This window comes from Dendrobium catenatum, unplaced genomic scaffold (assembly GCF_001605985.2).
Source record: "Dendrobium catenatum unplaced genomic scaffold, ASM160598v2 fragScaff_scaffold_459, whole genome shotgun sequence".
In the NCBI taxonomy this organism is placed as follows: Eukaryota; Viridiplantae; Streptophyta; class Magnoliopsida; order Asparagales; family Orchidaceae; genus Dendrobium; species Dendrobium catenatum.
This window is the reverse complement of record NW_021318921.1, coordinates 1,284,071-1,306,245: the sequence shown is the minus strand read 5'-3', so window position 1 is coordinate 1,306,245 and position 22,175 is coordinate 1,284,071. Positions and strand designations below refer to the sequence as shown.

The 22,175-nt window shown below is 35.7% G+C and overlaps 1 protein-coding gene across 2 annotated transcripts; it reads left to right on the top strand.

Moving 5' to 3' along the window:
• LOC110112589 (tRNA modification GTPase MnmE) lies at positions 1–19,877 on the top strand. Of its 2 annotated transcripts, XM_020844869.2 has the most exons (10): positions 2–254; positions 329–615; positions 4,815–4,953; positions 8,317–8,438; positions 8,573–8,776; positions 17,115–17,174; positions 17,416–17,554; positions 18,000–18,118; positions 18,236–18,460; positions 19,572–19,877. In XM_020844869.2, exons 1-10 carry the CDS (start codon positions 77–79, stop codon positions 19,764–19,766), a joined length of 1,668 nt encoding a protein of 555 aa, XP_020700528.1. In that variant the 5' UTR covers positions 2–76; the 3' UTR covers positions 19,767–19,877. The 2 variants fall into 2 exon arrangements, with proteins under 2 accessions (XP_028550182.1, XP_020700528.1); XM_028694349.1 differs by lacking the exon at positions 19,572–19,877 and having other exon boundaries at positions 1–254; positions 18,231–18,402.
• The last annotated feature ends 2,298 nt before the right edge of the window (positions 19,878–22,175 follow it).

Below are 22,175 nucleotides of genomic sequence, written 5' to 3'. Positions count from 1 at the left end.
ATTGAAAAGAGTTTCAGGTCTTTTGTCACATAAAGATCTCCATCCCAATCCGAAACCCACGCTACAGCTCTCATTGATGGCTTTCGCGGTAATCCAAGCTCGTAATCTCTTCCTCTGCCGCCATCATCGCCCTTTCTTTGCTCTCCTCCGGCGCCTCGAAAACCCTAGAAAGCTCTCTTTTTCTTCACCCTTCGCTGTACCGGGAACTCTAATTCTTCATTCCAGAAACCTAGCTTCAAGTCCTTCGTCCTTAGGTCCATCCCCACTCTATTCCTCTGGCGACAAAATCTAAACTTCTTTTTCATCATGTGCTTGGTCTTGTTCGCAGATAAAACCCTAGTTTTTACGACGGACGAGCGCTTCGGAGACTCGGAACCTAGGGGCGGTGAGTCGGAAGTGGATGCGGGCACAATCGCGGCCATTGTCACGCAGGTCGGCGGCCCTCCTGCGGCGGTGGGGATCGTACGTTTGTCAGGACCGACGGCGGTGGAAGTGGCGGCGCGAGTGTTCCGTCCGGCTAGGAAGCGGGCGGAATGGGGTTGCATTTGGAAACCTAGAAGTCACTTTGTGGAGTATGGGTTTGCTCAGGATAAGCAGGGCAATGTCATCGATGAGGTGCATTTTTTAGCTTAAAATTGTTAATTTATGTTTTGATGTATAAGATTTTTTTATTTGAAAAGTTAATCATGATTTTAATATTTGATATGGCGTCTAGACCGTCTTTTGAAACATCATGATTTTACTTGAATCATACAACGGCTGCTTACCAATCTCTGGAAGATAAAAAAAAAAGTCATTTTTGTCATTGGCTTCTGACAGTTGCAGATGAGTTTTAAGCTAAAAAATGCACCTAATGTTTTAGTTGAAACATGCAAAATTCGGCGTCTTCTTGTCATGTGGGTTCATTCTATTCACTATTATAGTTGCTTTCATTTAAAAAATTAATTGTTTCCTAATAACTATTATTCTATGCGGATTATAGTAATAGTGAAGTATGATATCAAGAAATTTGATTGTTTGGAGAGTTTTAGGCTTTATAGGACAAAGAGTCATGATATTCTCATCTAGTTTGGAGCTATGAAGGCACTTGTGGGGTGTTTGAATATGCTGAAGTGTGAGTAAAGAAGATGAAGTAGAGATTCACAAAAAAGCTCTCTTGGTTATCGAACTATTTTTGGCCAATTGTATAACGAGATTTGATGGAGTTTTCCAGGGCATGGTGAGCTTGCTAAATCTACTTGAGGATATCTTTGGAGCCCATCTAGAAACTTTAGCCCATCACTAACCTAGGCTATTTGTGATTTGGGGGATAAGCTTTGTTATTCATTTTCTCTAGTGAGCGATTAGAGGTGCTTCTTGTTAATCTTGGTTGAGTACTTCACCAAGTGGGACTAAAGTGAAGGACTATGTGAAAATAACCATAGATGTTATAGAGATGTTTATGTGGCCAGACATGTTTACTTGTCTTCCTTTCACAATCATCATGAATAACGGCTCTCATTTTATCAACATGAAGCTGATGGGCTTTTATGACTCTATGGTGTAAACCTTAAGTTCTCTTCCTTTAGTCATTAACATAATAGCAATTAATAGAAGGCAATCAACAAAGCCATCATGAACCTTCTTAATATAAAGCTCAACACCTTCTTGTCATCATGAACATTCGTTAAACAAGATCATCATTTTACTTGTGTCCTTTGATTTGCTCGATAATACCTTATACCGTCACTGTAGAGATCCCCTTAATGGTTGCCTTCATAACCAATTCAGTCATTCTAGTCGAGGTCTCAGTAAGTTCAATGGGATCTTTATGACATCTACTCTTTTTAGTGAACATAATTTGACTTTATATGACAAGAACATGAAGGACATTTAAGATTCCAAATCACTTTGATGAACAAATCCAAGAGGTGGACAAAAAGCTAGAAAGCTACAAATCACAATCCCTTGCAAGTTGCAATCCACAACATGGATTGCAGGAAGGCTGCAATTCTCACTTAAAGTTGTTGAACCAACTATACGAGTCACATTTGATCATGAAAAAGCTGTGAATCTTGCATTTGCAAATATTGATGAGGTGGGAGGATGCTTGTAAATCTTGCTACAAAGAAGATTATTGAAGGCACCGAATAGAAGAGGCTCAAATATAGTTAGTTGAAGTCGAGAACCGTTAGTTCCATGGGAGCTTCACCAAAAAAACTCCATATCATGTAGTTAATGTTTCTACCAAATAACATAAACCTTAATGTCTTCTTATAGTATTTGGTCTCCTTTTGTTATTATGTGTTCATCGTGTTTACTCATAGTAGGCGCTTCCACATAAAAGTTGTATGTTTTTCCTAACAATCATGCATATAATCTTTATGCTCATCTATATTACTATCATATGAGAATGGCCACTTATTCTTATTAGCTTTGTTTGATAGTCCCTTTATTTTTTTGGTATACAACATAACAAGATAAATTATTTTTTGTTTTATATAATTTAATTTTGTTTAATGATGATCCATGGAGTGTAATTTTAGTAGTAATAGATCTAGTGGGGGGATTGTGACTTTGGGCGATCAAGTCATTAATAAGAGTACACGTTTTAGGTATCTTGGATCTATTGTTCAGAGTAATGGTGAAATAGATGGGGATATTATCAGTAGAATTCAAGTTGGATGGTTGAATTGGATTATGTGATAGAAAAGTCTCTCTCAAACTTAAGGGAAAATTCTATAAGATGGTGGTGAGATTTGCAATGCTTTATGGTGTAGAATTTTGGCCATTAAAAGAGAAGCATAATACTAAGTTAAGTGTTGCAGAGATGAGGATGCTCAAGTGGATGAGTGGATTTACCCTTAGAGACAGAATACAAAATGGGCATATACGTGAAAATGTTGGAGTAGCTCCAATGGAAGATAAGATTAGAGAGAGTCGCCTTAGATGGTTTGGTCACATAAAACGACAGCCTTCTTATGACCCGTTTAGGAAAGTAGAGGTATTAATTTTGACTTATATAAAGAAAGGTAGAAGTAGACCTAAAAATGCTTGGCTATAAAATATTAGAAATGATCTTTCTTTATTAGATTTAAACGAGAATATGATTTTAACATGACACATGGAGAAAAAAGATTCATGGAGCCGACCCCACGTAGTGGGACAAAGGCTTGATGTTGATGTTGTTGTTGAAGATCTAAGAAGCCATTTATTTTACATCTATTACATATGTTTAATATAATACAAGTATCTTCTGATTGTAGGTTTTACTTGGCAATATTCAACCAATGATTCCTTTTACATGCCTTTGTCAGTAAATAGTGAGGCACTTTCATTCTTACTTTTCTGCATCCCAACATTTATTCGTGTGTTTTTCTTTATAGTAAAGTGGTTTTCAAGTGAAATTTCATAACTTAATTTTGTGTAGTTTTAAAATATGTTGCTCTCTAGTGTTATAAAAGCAGATTGATTAGTTTCACAAAATTTGGGAACACTCTAATATGACATGACCCCGCACATATCTGCTGTCTACTCTTCAAGTATGCTACCTAATATATAGAGAAGATAGTTTTTTTCAGAACATCTAATATATGGCAGCATTTTTTTCATCTTGCATTTAGTATAATGCCTTGCTATTTCAACTGAATGTGAAAGCCTGAAGTTTCATTTGTGTGTGAAGGATGGGCATCTATCAGGGGCGGAACCACCTAGTCCCTAGGGGGGGCAATTGCCCCCCCTAAAAAAATTAAAAAATTGTTTATTACATGGATATTTAGGTAATTTGTTCCCATCCATCTTTTTTTTACTCTTTATTATAGGAGTTTTTTGGCAATTGCCCACCTAAAAAAATTAAAATATTATGATCTTTAGGTGATTGCCCCCCTAGCAGAATTAAACACATTGTGTAGAGATATTATTTATAAATTTGCCCCCCTAAGAATCAAGGTTGGTTCCAGCCCTGGCATCTACAATAGCATATATATGCTCATTCCCCTCTTCTTTTCTTCAGTATACTACGATAGCTTTCTTTTGTTTTTTAATCCTACTGTTGTACTGAATCGTACTGTTCTTCTGTTTTATGAAATAATACTGAACGGCCTATAGCTTCATCAAAGTTGTCAGGCTGGCATTTACCACATAAATTGTTATGCTGTACAGAGAGACACATTTCTCATGTTGTACGCTCTCACCAGTATGAAATATGGGTGATAGATATATAAGCTCCCTTTCTATGCCTCCTATATGAATATCTTGCCACTTTGGTTATCATTATTTGTTCTAAAGTTAAATATTAATGGAATTTATTGCCATGCTGATATTTGTTTATTGTGACCTTTTTTCATATTTATGAAAAATATTAATTGAAGTTAAAAAAATTACTACTTTAGTTGGTTGAATCGCATATTGATCTTCATTATTGTTGGGATTCCAATGTCTTTCTTCACTAGTTTTTTGTTTTTTTACCTTTCACTTTGTTGTTGACTCGGGCTTAAATTTAGAAAGAAGTCTTAGTTTTAGCATGACATTTATCATATTTGCATTCTAGGTGGTAGGCAGGACAAATTTGAATACACAGGGGTAATTATTCTTTTGATAGGATCCATTTAATTTACGTTGATAAATAACTTAATAGGGGTGTTCTTTATCATTTCCAAGCATGCAAGTTTTTTAGTTCTGAAATGCTTTTTTTAGGTTGGAGCTAACTTTTCTACTTCAAGGGCTAAGTGGGCAAATTTGACAAAGCAGCCTTTCTAGTTTTGGTTCTATCACGTTCCAAATTATTTTTCAGGGTTTTTGGTTAATTTTTTTTTCTTTCTTAATGCCATGCTTAGGTTTTGGCAATTCCTATGTTAGCTCCTAGGTCTTACACAAAAGAAGATGTGGTTGAGCTTCAATGTCATGGTAATGATTTATGTTTGCGCCGTGTGCTGAGGGCTTGCTTGGAGGCTGGGGCAAGGCTTGCGGAGCCTGGTTAGCATCTTATTTACCTTTTAATTTGTGGTTATGGTTGCTCAATTCTTATTTGAAAAGTTTGTTATGTTGGTTATGCAATGAGTTTTTTTTTTGGGGCAAGCTTTTAAGTAGTATTTTCAAAATCAATAGGTTCACGTAAGGCATGCAACTGTAGGCGTTCGCTCAAGCAAAGTGGAGCTTATAGAATTATCACCTAAATTTATTTTAAATTTGGGGAGAAGGTTTTGAAGAGTATGAAATGATAATTGTCAAAATAAATTATATTACTCAAAATTATGAATTTTTAGTTAATTGTCTTTCATGTTTAAAAGTGTTGCTAAATATATTATGTAAAAATATCTGTTCTTGACTTCTTTCTTCTATGCCACTTGATCCGTAGCCATTTATCTTTTTCTCTATTTTCTTGGACTCTTTCTCTTTATTTTTACTATTTTACACCTCAAGTTTTTTCTCATGATATTTGTACGGCTTGTTTTCAAGAATGCATGATTGTTTCTCGGACTCCTGATGTTTTTTTTCACATAATACATCGTCAAGTTTTTATCATCAAGGCTATTTAATTTTTAGAATTTGAGGTACTAGTTCTTATCTCTTAGATCAATGAATGATGTTCACCTTATTACCTTGCAACTGAAGGCATTTTTTCTAGGGACACTTTAGTAATACACTTGCTTGGGGAGGTGGGTGAGGCGCTATTGTTTTGCCTTACCTACCTCGCCCAAGCACCAAAGTGAGTACCCTTGCTAACTATTTGTTTTCTTTGGCACTTGTTTGTTGTTCTTTAGTATTAATGATTATTTTTTTGTTTTAAAGTTGAGAGATAAAGTTTTAAGAGAGCTTAAAAGTAGATTGTACATAAGCAAATATATTTGGTGGTACAAAATATCACCAAGAAAAAGATATGTGCAATTAAGGAGTGAGGATATTCAAAATATTACCAAGAAAAAGAAATGTGCAATAAAGGAGTTGGAAAAAATAAACTCCTTTGAAACTTATAATGATTGTAAGAAAGCAAAAAGGCTTGCAAAAATGATAGCGAGCAAAGAAAAAGAAAACTAAAACTTTGATAATTTATGTAATAGGCGAGGTATTAAGAAAGGAGAAAATGCAATATATAAATAGCTAAAGTAAGAGAGAAAATATTCAATGACATTGATTAAACTAAATACATTAAAATTGATAATATTAGTTAAAAAGAGTGGAAAGTTGCTAAGACTAATTATTAAATGATAGTTTTAAAAATCAAATATGTTGGAAGAACACAATGAATAGAGTAATGTGGTATATTATAAATTAGGGATTTTTACATACATAACACATCAAACTATTATATTTACTTATATAACAACCAAAGTGTACTATTCACATACATTCCACCCAAATACACTATGTTTCATCTAAATTATCACTCCGTCAAAACTTTGCCTTTCACGTGTGAAATTCCTTCTTCTTCGTTGCTGCAGTGTCCACCTGACCCTGCCTTTGTCGCACGAAAACCCAATCTTTTTTTCGCTAGAGTGTTTGCCTTCCGTCATTAGAAGAGAGTGACACACTCCTCCATCCTATGCGAGCAACCTAACCGAGCAGAATATGTGTCCGACGACAATAGTGTGAAGAACCAAACCGAGAAGATCTCCCTTCACCTCTTCCTCGCTCGAACAGGTACTCAGTTTGAGCTTCTCTCCCTTCGTCTTCTCCAATCCTGGGCGTTCATGTGGAGAGAGGATTCATGGTAAAGATGAGAATTGGGGGGGGGGGGGGGGGGGGGGGTTCTGATTCTTTTTTATTGAGAGAAATGTGTGATATGAATCTTTTATTTTCTTCAGTATAAATTCAATTGAAAGTTGTTTTTCATTCCATTTGTTGAGTTTCTTTGTTGTTGATTGACATTACAAGACCTTCTAATTCTCCTGCAATTTGATTGTCTGGTAATATGACTTGAATTGAAGTGAGTGTAACTTGATTCCATATGCGCAAACTTTTATTTACCTGGATCAATTTTTTAACAATATAAGAGAAGGTTTGGTATCTGCTTGTGCTTCTTGAGACAACAAAATAAAGGAAGATATCCTGATGGTATGATATCTAGACAATCAACAATACAATTCGAACATACCATAACCTATACAAAAAGGGTTCTACTTGTTGGCGTCGAGCTTCGGTCGAGACTTCCGATCCGATAGCAACGAAGAAATGGACAAGACGAAAAGAAAAATGCTATAGAGAGGATAGATATTGTTACCATGGCTGTGAGCTCCGTTATGGACTTTCGATCTCGATAGCAAAGAAGAAATGGAGCAAACGAAAAACAACCTATGAAACCGAAGAAGATGCGAGTGGTCAAACTAATAGGTTTTTCCTTTACGGCGAGCTCCGATCTACACTTACGATCCGATAGCAACAAAGAAATGGAGAAGTCGAAAAACAAACCGTGAAACTAAAGAAGATGCCAGGGGTCGGGCTGATAGGGGTTTTGTCTTCGCGGTGAGCTTCAGTCTACACTTCCGATTCGATAGCACCGAAGAAATGGAGAAGACGAAGAGCAAACTTGCTCTTGCAACAAAGATGCGACTAGTCGGGCGGTAGGGTGATGGAGTGGTAATTTAGATGAAACGGGTGTATTTGGGTGTTAGGTATATGAAGTATACTTTGAGTGTTAGATAAGTAAATATAATAATTTGAAGTGATATGCATATAAAATTCCCTCTAAATTATTCCAAAAAAAAATGAAGTGGATTTGATCATGAAGAAGATCCATATAGGTGTGCTATTACTAGTTATAAGTCAGTAATACTAGAAGATAAAATGATATTTAGGTGTGATGAGTTTAGTTTGTTTAGATTTATTATACTAAGGAATGTGATATAACTTACGGAGTTAAGGTTGAATTTTTAAAGTGGAGAAGTACCTCAGGAGTTATGGTGGGATAAGATAATATGCTAGTTAGATTGTATGGCTGCAAGTCTTGGGTTGTTGAAAATCCATTGATATATAAGTTGACCATGACAGATATGAGAATGGAAAGATGGATTTGTGGTAATACTAGAATGATGGATTTATAAATGATTATATTAGAGAGTCAGTGGTAGTAGTAGGATCTATTGAAGATAAAATATTGAAAAATGAATTTATGGGGTTTTGTATATATAAAAACAAGGGTAGAAAACACATCAATAAGACGTATATATATGATGTTAATGTAAAGGGATTCAGTAGAGCAAAAGTTACTTAGAAATTGTGCCAAAGGACTTGCAAAGAATTGTTTAACACCTAGTTTAACACTCAACTGGGATGAACGGAGAGCCTAACTTGTTCCTAGAGTTTTAGATTTTATACATCTCTAAATCGTGCTTCTTGTAGGTGAATTCACACTCCGGGCTTTTCTAAATGGGCGCTTAGACTTAGCTCAAGCTGAAAACGTTGGCAAACTTATTGCATCGAAGTCTGTGGCTGCTGCTGATGCTGCCTTGGCTGGGATACAGGCATGTTAATGCTTTACTTATTTATGCTTTTAAGGTTGATCATTATTTATTTCTGATGTGAGGTTTGATAACATGTTTACACATTTTTCATGTTTCGTGCTTCGGACTTAATATGAATGAATTTTCTGTTGCAGGGAGGATTTTCTGTTTTAGTCAACTCATTGAGAAAGCAATGCATCGAGTTGCTTGCAGAAATTGAAGCTCGCTTAGATTTCGATGATGAGATGCCACCCCTGGACATGGTGATGTTGGTCAGCAAAATAGATGCTATGTGGTGTGACGTGCAGGAAGCATTAGAAACCTCAAATTATGATAAACTTCTTCGGTCTGGCTTGCAGGTATTCTTCCATAAATGCTCTTAAAATTTTCTCAACTTCAGAATGGATTTCTGAGACAATATGAGCATCTGGTATTTTGTTATGAGTTTTTATTGCTTAAAAATACGTATAAGCCTCTCTGTGTTTTAGTTTTCCTCCCTTGTGCATGAATAGGCAAAAGAGTGTGTACAGTTTTATAAAAGGAGCTATGATTTACTGACACACCTCCTGAGGAGAGAATGCAATGTCAAACACGAACACGTGCCCGACATGGCTAGGACACGTGTTGGACACGGCAGACACTTGTCCAATTAAAATAATACTAATATTTAAGTAGACGTGCGTGTTGGACATGCGTGTCCTAATTTTTTATGATAAAATTATTTTAAATTACAATTTTTTTAATGTTTTTATATTTATCAAATCAAATAAAACATCACATTCGCTCATATATGCATCAATACAAGTCCACTACCTGCCATATGCCTTAGGTTTTTTCCCCTTGCTTCGTTTCCCGAAGCCCCTCTTGGTTTCGAACTTCCCTCCTCCCGTCACCTGTAATGCTTGCCAACCGTAGGCTCTGCTCAAATAGACACCGTCCTTCTCATTCCAAGTCGAAACCCCTTCATCCTTCGCTTCTCTCACGTGAGCAGGACCCGACCAATCTCCCCACCTTTGCTCTCCCTCGATCTCATGCCGGAAGACCCGCTAAACCCCTCTCCTCCTTCGTCTCTTTGGCACACATAGCAAACAGAAGCCCATGCCCGACCTCCTACCCCTGGCTCGAACCTGAGTTCCTCTCACCTGTTGAACTCGACTGCCTCTGAGCCTCCTGTCGGGCCGACCATCCCTTTCTCTCGCAGGTATATTCCCTTCCCCTTCTTCCTTCTACTCCTCTTCTCCATTCCCTTCTTCTTCTTAGCCCTTCATTCCTCGTATTTGCTCCTTGCTCTTGAAGCTATGTTGTTGCACCTTTTTCCCTAGTCATTAATGCAATAATAGCAGGATTGGTCTTTGTTACTAAAAGTTAGATGGTATATCCGACAATGTTTCGGGTTGCTTAGTTTTGTTATATTTTTGCATGATTATTGAAGAATGAATATTTTTGTAGGTAATAATGATTATTATAAACCTTTATGCCTACTTGTGTTTGCAATTTTTAGTGACATGCAATAAGATGAATTTTGATTATGTCTTGATGATCTTTATATGCATGCCTTATTGGTGCATCTTGTAATCTTTGTTGTGCATGCCTAAGGCAGGAAACGGGTCAATTTGTGGCTTTATCAATAATCTATATCTAGAATTTGAGTATTTAAAGCATTTTTTCATTGACATTTCTACTATACAAGCATATGGAATGAACTGAAAAATATTTTGCAGAGTAATGAATTCATAAAAGTGATCATGCACATTTCGTAAGTTATAGAGTAATTATGTATATAATAATGGCATACACTATTTGATGTAGAACTATATATGCAAGTGATGTTGATTTGAAAATTACGCGTGCTTGAACAAAGCTTAATAATTTATTAACTCACGATGAACTTAAGCAATGACTTCAACATGCAAGGGGGCAATTAGGTTTACGAAAAGAATCACATGCTAATGGGAAGACTAGGACCATTAAATAACATATTAATTAATAACATGCTCACGTTGTGTTTCAGAGTCAATCCCTAAGTTAACAAATAGATTAGTCACTACTATGACCCACTCACACAACGCTCTTGGTGTAGGCTGAGAAGCGGATAGGCTTTCACAATAAAACAATGCCACTATTGAGGAGGGATCAAAAAGATACAAGTGGAGAGAGAATAAGTTACTAAGACACATCAAAGTCGTTTGGCTGCCTATATGGAAAGGACAACAATATGAACCCTTTTGCACTCTCGGACAACACTCTAACGTCTCTGAAAATTTTGGACAACAACTATGTGGGCGCCAAATTCTGGAACAACTAGTAGTGGGGCTGGAGAATGGGCTGATCCTATATTTCAGCAGCAAACAACAGTCTTTGGGATGATTTGGGAGGGAAACAACAAGCTCCATGCGTGAAAGAGGGGGGAGGTGGACAAGCACTAAATAATTAGGGGGCTGATTTGGGGCCTTAGTGGAATTACTAAGTATAGCTTACTAGTTAAGGAAATATGAATTAATTCAGATTTCCAATCAATACTCAGATTTGTTGATGGGTATATCCTTCCAAACATAGCCCAACCATTTAGTAAAGGAATTCAAGGCTTGTAGGAGAATTCGAATTTGAATTCAAATTCCCAAAATTAATGCTAGGCTAATTTAGGAATGGGAATTAATTGAGATCTCCAATTAATATTAAAATTGATTGATTGCGGTATCTTTCCAAACATAATCTAACAATTTGGGAAAGGATTTCAAGGCTTTAGGAGATTTCAAATTTGAATTTCAGATTTTCCAAAATTAACACTAGTCTAATTTTGGAAGGGGAATTAATTGGGATCTCCAATTAATATTCAAATTGATTGATTGGGATATTTTTTCAAACATAATCCAACAATTTGAGAAAGGATTTCAAGGCTCCAGGAGATTTTGAATTTGAATTCACATTTCCCAAAATTAACACTAGGCTAATTTAGGAAGGGGAATTAATTAGGATCTCCAATTAATATTCAAATTGATTGATTGTGATATCTTTCCAAACATAACCCGACAATTTGAGAAAGAATTTCACGGCTTTAGGAGATTTCAAATTTGAATTTCAGATTTTTTTCGAAATTAACCCTTAGCTAATTTAGGAAAATGTTAGAGGATCAATTTGAAATTTTGGGGGGAAAGGGAAGAGGGGGTCATGATGGTTTCGGCCATGGGAACAAGGAGGTAGTCGGCGGCTATGAAGAGAGGGGATAGGAGAAGCTGTGCATGGTCAAGGTTAGGAGGAGAAAGGAGGTGGTCGGTTGGAGCTTTTGGAGGAGATGAAGGTGGAGGCAAGCTCAATGGGGGTGGAGACGGAGATAAAACGTAAGCTCGGATGCTTCCTGTGGCTGATGGGTCTTGTTTTTCCCTCACTAGGGACTTCACATAAGTTCTCACAAGAACTCTCAAGGCTCTCAAACACACCTAGACACAAAGTGCAGAAATTTTCATTCATCATTATCATCATCCCTCCCAAGGGGGAGGTGAGAGGCCTATAAATAGACAAAATACAATAAAACAACAAATGACAAAAGTTCCCCCTAGGTCACATAAACCTATTCCCTCAAGTGAGGGTAAAAATGAAAAATTACACATTATAAATCAAATACAAATAATTGCTCAGAAATAAAGCAATTTGATCCTAGTCGTAGGATCTCCGGCCCTTCCTCTGATAAACTTTCCACGACCGGAGGCCCTCATCACTATTTCATTATGATTACTAGTTGATGAATTAATCTCTTTTTTAAAGTTAATATGTGAAAAAATTTAGGGATAATTACCGATCAACATTAATTCCATATTTTTTGTATTGATTGCAGCTTGATGTGTAGCTGATATATATAGTTATTATTTGTGATACATATCCTTCATATAAAGTTGAAGAATGCAGAAAATATTTTGAAGATAAAAAATATTTAGATTAGATAAGCATATATTAATTATATGGTATGCACTTAGAGTATCAACCTTGAAAATAATGTAATATCTTGATATGATAAGTTTAGTGTTTTAGATTTATCATAAAGACATATAGAAGAAATAAATGAGATAGGTTTTAGAAGTAAAGCTAAATGGTTAAAATAGAAAAGTACTTTGAGAGTATAACATAATAAGATAATACTATAGAGACTTAAATTTTTAGAAAGTTCTAATTAGAACAATTATGCTATATGGATTCAAGTGTTTGATGATAAACATGACACTGAAGTTAAGTTGAGCATGATAGAAATGAAAATATTAAAATAAATGCATATCAAAAGTAAGAAGAATGGACTTAGACGTGACTATTGGAGAAAGCATGCAAGGAGCATCTATTGTTGAGAAGTTTGAGAATACAATAATAAGATAGATAAATTTAATGTTAAGGTATTGAGATGGAAAATGGTGTAGATGAAATGTATCATGGATTGATGTTGGGAAAAATGATTTGCTCAAAATAGGCTTGACACCTCATTCAACACAAACATTAATGAATGGAGGGAGAATAAAGATTCTATAAGCCAACCTCAAGTAATGGGATAAGGCTTTTGATGATGATGATGATAATTGTTATTATTGCATATGCAATGTCTAATACTTTTCTAAGTACAATTTGAAAGTTAATTTATGCACACCTTAAAATCTAATTTATCAGAGCCACTCCATCACAATAAAATAAATGAAACTAAATATTATTTGTCTGATAAAACTTGTATTTCATCCATTTATTCAAATAAAAGAAAGTATAAATAAGCAGCATAACCTAGTCCCTTAAGGTTGGCTGACACCCTTGACTATTTAACCCACCTTCTCTTTTTGATGCCAACTAGTAACAAACCTTAGTTAACCCCATATGCACGTTATCTTAGTAAATGATGGGTTGCTTGGGCATGGAATAACGTTTAGTTAAGGTTGCATGTGGCTAATGCAACCCCACATAGGTTGCATGTGACAGAAATACATCCTGGTATTGTTGCAGAACCTGTTGAGCTCCTACTGGAATATCTCTTGCCTCCCATTCCTGGACCCTTTCTATGCTTTACAACTCTACCAAATTGCCCTAGTCATGCATCTTGGATTGTCATGAGCATTGTTTTTAAAGAGACCATGGTCTTACATAGGCTAGCATCCCCTTGAAGCACTACCTTCTTCCCCTCCACCTGTATCTTCATGGTCAAGGACTTCTAGTTCACCTTTATATCCCCCATAGTTTTTAGCCACTTCATTCCCATAATCACATATATAATTCCCAAGTCTAAGGGAAGGAAATCTTCCACCAACTGAATACCTTGCAAGGTCATCACCACCCCTTTACATATCCCTCTGCTCCTCTCTATCTTGCTTGTGTCTCATCACCCCGTATTCTTTCGTTCTTGCTAACTTCAATCTCAATCAGTCCATCACCCAATTTCTAATGAAGTTATGTGTGGCTCCGCTATCCACCAGAACTATCTTCGATTGCTCTCCAATTTGCCCCTTACTTTCATAGTGTAATTTGAAGTAATTCCCACCACAGAGTTCAAGGACACCTTTGCCACATCCAAATGCAACTGCTCTGTCTCCTCCAATACATCCTCCAACTTGTCCTCGCTCTCCTTTTCCCCCTCACAGACCATCAAGACCTGAAGAGCTCGATTTTTGCACTTATGCCCAAGTGTAAATCTCTCATCACACCTGAAGCTTGCACTTCTGCTTCTGTGATGCATTTGAAATTGCCTCCTGGACAAACTCCATTCTCCTTAGGTGCTACCCTTTGAAATGACACCGTCTAGGTCCTCGGTGCCAAGGTAGTAGAGGTGTTCCTGGCTCGCCCATGGAATTGCTCCAATTGGCCTTCTCCCTATGATGTTTCTTTTCCACCCTTTGTGCTAGCTCCATCATCTCTCTCAACCCTCTAGGCCTTAGTACATTGAGCTCTGCCCGTATGTCCTCCTTAAGCCCCTTTATGAAATTCCCCTCAAATCCTTCCTCGGAGATTCCCCTTAATCTCCCTGACAGCAACTCAAACTTCTACAGGTACTCCATAGTTGTCCCCTCCTGAGCTAGGGCATAGAATTGCTCGTGGAGGTCTCCTTCCTGAATGGCTCGAAAACATTGTAACAAACACTTCTTAAATTCTCCACATGAGTAGATCGGATACCTCACCTCCCTCCATTGGAACCAAGCTAGGGCTTTCCCTTCCAAACATATACCTGCTGGCATAAGTCTTTCCTCTTCCATCAGCCCATTGATAGCAAAGTAACTTTCCATCCGGTATGCCCAACCCTGAGCATCATCCCCTTCAAAAACTGACATCTTTAGCTTCCCCGATCTCATATCCATACCCAAATGATTTTTTCCACCATTTGTTCCTCCCGTGTAGTGGTGGTGTGATTCTCTCCCTTCTTCCTTTGCCGGATTTGGACCCCATGATTTGGCCCAACCATTGCCCTATACGACCCACCCACCCTCCTGTTTGGGTGGTCTCCAAAAGGCTTCGGCCTCCCCTCTCTTTGCAGCCCCTTCTTCGTAATTAATACCTTGACGCACCTCCCCTCAAAGTTCGTCGGGATGGTTCGTGAGGAAAAACCATCTCCACTTCATCATTGTTTTCCTGAAGTCTCTTTCCTTTCGGATCAGCCCTAGGACTAGCTTGTGAAGCTTGTGATTGCATCTCAATTAATTTCCCCGTCATGCCTTTCATGTTCTCGAATCAGTTTTCCATTCGGGTTTCTATGGACGACAACCATTCTTCCATTCCGGAATATTTTTCCTCCATCCCGGCCTTGGGTTATTCCATCTCTCCTTCCAACTACTCCATTTTCTTTACTGGCATTCACGGATTTAGGTTCTCAAGTGCAAAAAAAAAAACATCTATGAATGGCCTTCAGTAAGCAAAAATAGCAAAGGGAAGGAATTTTGTAGCAAATTTCAGCGAGTACATGATAATTTTTGGTCATGATGGCTCTGATACCAATTTGATAAGCCTTGGAGTCAATTTCAACAAATCACAGTAGGAAATCCACAAAAAAAAATGTAGAAAGCAACAAAATTAAGAGGAAATTGTGGCTGATTTCTATTAATAACTCATCAAGAAACAAAATATACAAGCGATCTACAATTAGAGAGGTAGATCGTCTTTTCCAATCAACCTAGACATTGCTAGGATGCCCATGCCCTATTAAAAGAAACTACCGCATAAAACTCCTGAAAATATAACCCTAATACAAAAATAACATTCCTATATATTCCCCATTTTCCCTCCAATTCAGTCCTAAAATATCTCTCTTGCCTTAATTAAATTCCCTCTCTAAATTGAATTCAAAATCCCCTCATCAATTCTTCCCTTAATCCTCCTCGCATTTGGAATGATTGGCTTACTAGGCCCCACACGGGGAGGAATTAATGTTGGACCAGCCGTAACAAAGTGTTGAATAGGGAAGCTTTGGAACACTAGCTCGGCCATTGAGCGTGTTGAGTGCAATCCTATCTTGTATTTTGGCTTGTTGGTGAGAAAGGCTATTAGCAGCTTTGAAAGCACGAACATTTGTATTCTACTCACCCTAGGATGGTGAAATGATCATTCTTTCGCTTATTCAGCTCGATTTGCTTAGGCTTAACGAGCTTTGTAATTCTTTTTCTCAAATTTTTATGCTTTTTAAGGTTTGTTTAGACATTGACACATCTGGTAATGATCTATCAACTTTGCCTGTCATTAAGGACATTTAGTTTACAACTTATTTGATTTATAGTGGGGAGCTTCAATGATTTTTATAACCTCTTTGTTTATCATAAGTAATATCCACATCAGCACAAGGGTAAGGGGCTTGCACAGAGTTGTCCTGACTTATTAATGTCCATTTGATGAAAGAGAATAATTTGATTTGCATTTGATTGATTCAAAGAACATAACTTGACCACTAAGTGTGTTGGCACACAAACCAATAAAACAAATGCTTACATCTATTGATTAGACTATTCTTCATGTTTTTGTGTTGCATGCAAGCTTTCTAGTGCCTGCGAACTTCAATATTTTCCTCGTCTCTTGAAGGCTGAAGTCAACAGTGGAATCTTATTTTTTTTTTGGGACAGTTAAGGGATTCGAGCCCGGGTGAGACGGGAGGAATTTCTTCCGTCGGCCACTCGGCCGCAGACTCGATCTCGTGGAATCTTATTTGCATTGCTTACTTTAGACATGCAATTTTTTTTTTTTGGTTTTTGCGAACAATATCGCATGTGTACAAAAGTTCACACTTTAAAGTTATAAGGTTGTTTGCCTTTTTTACTTTACTCTTCATATGTAGAGAATCAGGTCATGAATTGTTATTGGGCTGTGGGTCTTATCAACTCTACCTTTTGCATGCAGAGGATTTGGCCACAAATATTTAAATAGTTATTTGGGATCTGGGGCGCAAAAATTATGTTTATTCTTTTTACAACTTGGACAATTAAGGAGACGTGAGCTTTTTCTACTTCTATATTGAGTATTGAACTTGGCAAGCTTCATATTTTTCCTGTATTTAAGCCCCGTTCTTTTTATTTCTGCAATTTAGACATTTTCATAATCTGCATTGGGTGAGAAATAGGGGACTACATGCTTCAATACAATCCTAATAAGGTCCACAGAGCTACATGATTATTTGGCTTTGTTAATGTTGATACCGTTTTCTATTTTATAGCTTATTTTTGAACTCTCTAAGAGCATGTATTGTGAAAATTCCTGTAGATAGCAATCATTGGCAGGCCTAACGTTGGCAAGTCCAGCCTTCTCAACGCATGGAGCAAAGTAGGTTTATTGAGTAATCTTCAACATTGTCATGAACCATTTTTTGCTGTTAAAATTTAGGCTTCGTTTGGGACCGCTTTCTTTCTGCTTCTTAAAGCAGTTTTCCAGTACAAAAATTTTAAGAAGTTGTTTTAAGAAGCAATAAAAAAGCCGTCCCAGACGAAGCCTTAATCATGATCAACGCAAATGAAAGAACTTGTTTTTAGATGCTTATTCAAATTTTCTCTCTACTAGTATGCAGAGTAACAGAGCAATAGTTACTGAAATTGCTGGAACTACAAGGGATGTTGTAGAAGCAAATATAAGTATTGAGGGTATTCCTGTAACATTACTCGATACCGCGGGTGTTAGAGAAACTGATGATGCTGTGGAAAAAATTGGTAAGTCAAGGGGGTATTAAGTTAGTTGAAACTTTGTAAATTTGGGTTGATTAACTTTTGTTCTATTTTGCAAATAGGTGAATTTACAAATAGATGAGCATGATTACTGTTTAGGGAATAGCTGGAGTAATCTCTCCAGTTTTTCCCTTCAAACAAAACCTGTTAATTTCTCATTTAGGCATCATTTGGGATGGCTTTTTAACTGTTTCTTAAAGCTATTGTTTAGTACAAAAATTAAAAATTTTAAACTAAACAGTTGCTTTAAGAAGCAATAAAAAAACCATCCCAAATGAAGTCTTAACCAGAATTATGATTTCTAATTTTGATATCTATGTTTATGTCTTGATCTGAAATACTTTTTTTAACGTAATTCATTTAAAACTGTTGTGCAATATATATAAATAAAAATTTGTATGCTTCTCTATAAATTTAATTTGATGTATAGGGGTACAAAGATCAGAAGCCGCTGCAATGGGCTCTGATGTTATCATAATGACAGTAAGTGCAGCTGATGGGTGGACTGAAGATGATCAAAAAGTCATTGAACGCATTAAAATGAATCAGGTTTGTACTTGTTATTTATTAACTTTATTTTCATTTATTTTTTAAGCTTTTTTTTTTTGTTATACTGTTGATAATCTTTTGTTTGTCTTTGAATGCTCCATTTCCTCTTAAGAACAGAGTTCAACTAGTTGTACTACTCCCATGATTCTTGTTATCAACAAAGTAGATTGCGTTCCTTCAATATCAGTGCAGCCTTTTGCATTTGGTGATGAGATCTTTAAGAAAAAAGTTCAGACTAGTGCTGTTACTCGAAAAGGCATTTTGGAGTTGGAGAAGGCAGTGTTAGAGGTCAGGGGACTCGAGGGCATTGCCATGGGAGGTCGCAGATGGACTGTAAATCAGGTAAATGCATTATTTTATGGTTTTGGTTTTTATGTTTTTAGGTAAGAAATATTGAATATAAGGACTACTTGTTTGAAGACTTTTTTTTAAAAAAAATTAAGTTAAAATATTGATGCAATGAGCTTGCAGTAATGATTAAGGCTTCTTTTGGGACGATTTTTTTGTTGCTTTATAAAGGAGCTTTTAACTAAAAATCTGTTTGAGAAAGCAGTGAGAAAGTTGTCCCAAATGAAGGCTAAGAATGGTGAAATGACGAGATGGTCGTAGTAAAAATTAACTTTGTTCGAGGATTTATTACAAGAACTGATTATTATTGGTAGATTTTTCCTTTCCAATATTTGGGAATACTCAAAATGTGGTGAGGAAACCCTAGCAAAAATATGTGTAGCATGTAGAGATAATTGACTTGAATGATTAGGGGGTGTAAATAAACAAAGTTTAGATGACCCAACATGTTTAGCTCGGCTTGTTTAGCAAAAGAGCCAAATTTATTTGTTTGCGTTCGACTCATTTAGTTATCTAGCCGAACACAAGTTATTCACAAATATTAAGGCCTTGTTTGGGACGGCTTTTTTACTGCTTTCTTAAACAAATTTTTAGCACAAAATTTTCTTATACTTGAAAATTTTGTACTAAAAACCTACTTTAGAAAGTAGTAAGAAAGTTGTCTCAAATAAGACTATATTATTTGTGTTTGGCTTGTTAAGTAATTAAGCCTATAAAATTAATTAAATTCAAACTAATTATCTATTATGGTATTTTATTTAGTCTCTTATTCATCAATATGATCTAAAATAATCTCTATGTTGAATCATTTCGGATCATATTTGTAGAGTTGAAAAGACTATTTTGGTTGATTTGAGAACTCAATGTATAGGATTGGATATATTAGATTATGGCTTTGTTTGGGACGGCTTTCATGCTGCTTTCTAAAACGGCTTTCTAGAAAACAAGAAATTTTTGTACGAGAAAGTTTCTTTAAAAAACAACAAAAAAGCTGTCTCAAACGAAGCCTACAGGGGACTGTTACGGCCTCCATAAATAGTCAAAGAATCATTTGGACATTTTTCTCTATATTCTTTAAAAACTCAAACTTCTTTTGCATTCACAGAGGCAGACAGAGCAACTTATTCGAACAAAAGAGGCTATGTCGAGGCTAAAATCATCTATAGCAGAAGACTTGCCATTGGATTTCTGGACCATCGACCTTAGAGAAGCAGCAATGGCCCTCGGAGAGATCTGTGGCGTCGATATCTCTGAGGAAGTTCTGTCCAATATATTTAGCAAATTTTGCATTGGAAAATAACCAATTCTGTATGAGATTTCTTTGGCTTTATAATCTGGCGATATTGTTAATCTATCTATAGCATTTGCGTTTCTTAAACGCAGCTTTTGCTATAATTATTTTTTTCCCTTCGTTTAAGGTGTTAAAATTTTTTTTTATTAGTTATAGTTAAATTTATTTTGATTTTCTTTTAATCATTTATAGCAAAGTAATCATAATTATTTAGAGGAAATTGTGATAATTCAATTATTATATTTTTAATTCTTTAACAGTCAAATATTAATGAAATCAGACAATTAAATAAATTATTGATGAGGTTATTTCATCGCACTTGTTTTTAATTTAATTCTATCAAGAGTCAAATTCTCATTTAAATCTAATAAAAATATCTTTTTTTAGTACTTTTCAACCAAATCTTTTCAGGTCTATCTGTGTCTTTCTTAATATAGGCTCAATCAGATACATCTATTCTCCTATAGAGTTAACATTTATTGTGATCAAATCATCTAAGGTGACTCTCTTTAATCTTATTTGCCACTGAAGCTATTTCAATCTATCTGTGAATCCTAAAACTTCTTAAGAAATTTGGTCTTTTTCTTATTCTCTGTTGTCTTTTCTATTCAATGTACTCAGTATTTTTCAGTATATTTGAACGAATGATTCTGAATTCTTTTGAAAGAACTAGTTTGATACAATCCTTGGACTAATTCTGCCTTACAAGCTATTTCTTGTTTGTTTTCACAGCTCTCATTAATTACTGATAAGCCCATTCCATTCAAGTGCTAAAGTTTTATTTGTAATAACTTTTTTAAAGAAAATTTTAAAATTTTAATTTTTTATACTAGAAAATTATTTTAAAATAGCAGTGAAAAAACTGTCAGAAATGAAGCCTAAGTTTTCCCTCAACCTTCTGAAAGGACCTAAGCCTAGCAGAGCAACGATCACAGTGCCGAGGGAGGTGGTGGTCGGAGGTGCCGTCGAGCTTAAGAAGCCATAGATTCCAACATTGAAGGCTGAGGGCAGCATGATCAACCCATACTAGCCCGATGGATCGAAGCTCCTTGATTGTAATTCATTGAATGAGTTACATGCATAGAGATATAAGTCTCTTTAGTGAAGTGTTGCTCCTCTTCACTTAGTTTTAGGATTTATTTGAGACAGTTTTCTTACTACTTTCTAAAATAATTTTTTAGTATTTTTTTTTTAAATCTTTGGCTATATTTGGGACAAGTTTCTGATTGCTTACTAAAGCAGTTTTTTTATTAAAAAAAATAATTAAAAAAAAAGCTTTAAAAAATAGTAAGAAAATTATCCAAAATGAAACATTAATTTGGATGAGTCTGAGAAAATTAGAATGCATTACACATTCAGCACAAATGTAAATACAAATGAATTACATGTGGATTAACTAAGTACACCTCATCTCAAATTATTTTATAATTATTATATATGTTACTTTATAGTAGATTCTATGCAATATAGACATTCAATAAAGAAAAAAAAAAAGAAAGAATATATAAATAAAAAAAAAAAACTTAGCTACATTTACTTGGGCCTGGATTATTTTTTTTTTAATTTGTTTTTGAAAATTATTGGGTGGTAGAAAATTTGAGTCGGTGGAGTATATGTTTTATGCCTCAGCGTTGTACAAAGATTCAACACGTATGGATGAAAATAGTAAGACCAAAAAAAATTTTACGTATAAAACCCAGAAAGGGAAAAAATTTCAGGACTTAACCCAATTGTAAAATCTACTATATAGTAAGTGATATAAGGATCCCCATTTCTTCACTATTGAAGAAAATAAAGAGTAAGGAAATCAAGAATGACAATTAATACCCAACAACAAGGTTTAATTTTCCAATATGGATTATAGAAAGTTGATGTTCATAGATGAACTTTTATACGCAACAGTTGAGTTAAATCTTATTGATACTCCAGAGATTGTAGAGATTTCTGATGTTGATCGTCGATGACGATGGTTATTGTCGACGTCAATAGTTGGTTGTCGTCGTCGGCAACAATAGCTAGAAAATGTAAAAGAGTTTTTTCTAGTTCGCTATTCATCCTCTCCCCCTACATGTGAAGAATAGAGCTTTAAGGTTTTTGGGAGTGGCATGAGATATAGAGCAAACTCGGAGTTCTCTATTAGACGGTTCATATTGATTCTCTCGATCATAGAGTATTCGTTAAGTATTTAAATGTCTTAATTATGTCAGAATTAAGCGATTTGGAATCGTTGGTTTCGTCTCGTCGAGCCGCTCGATTCGACTATAAGAATGTTTGATTCGAATATTATTTGGTTATCCAATTAATGCTCTAAAACTTTCAAATATGCTTTAAGCTATTGATTCGAGCCCTTTTCTTGTCGTTGGATTTATCTTGTCGTGACGTTCAGTTTGACTTTGAATTTGTCGAGATTAGAGTTCT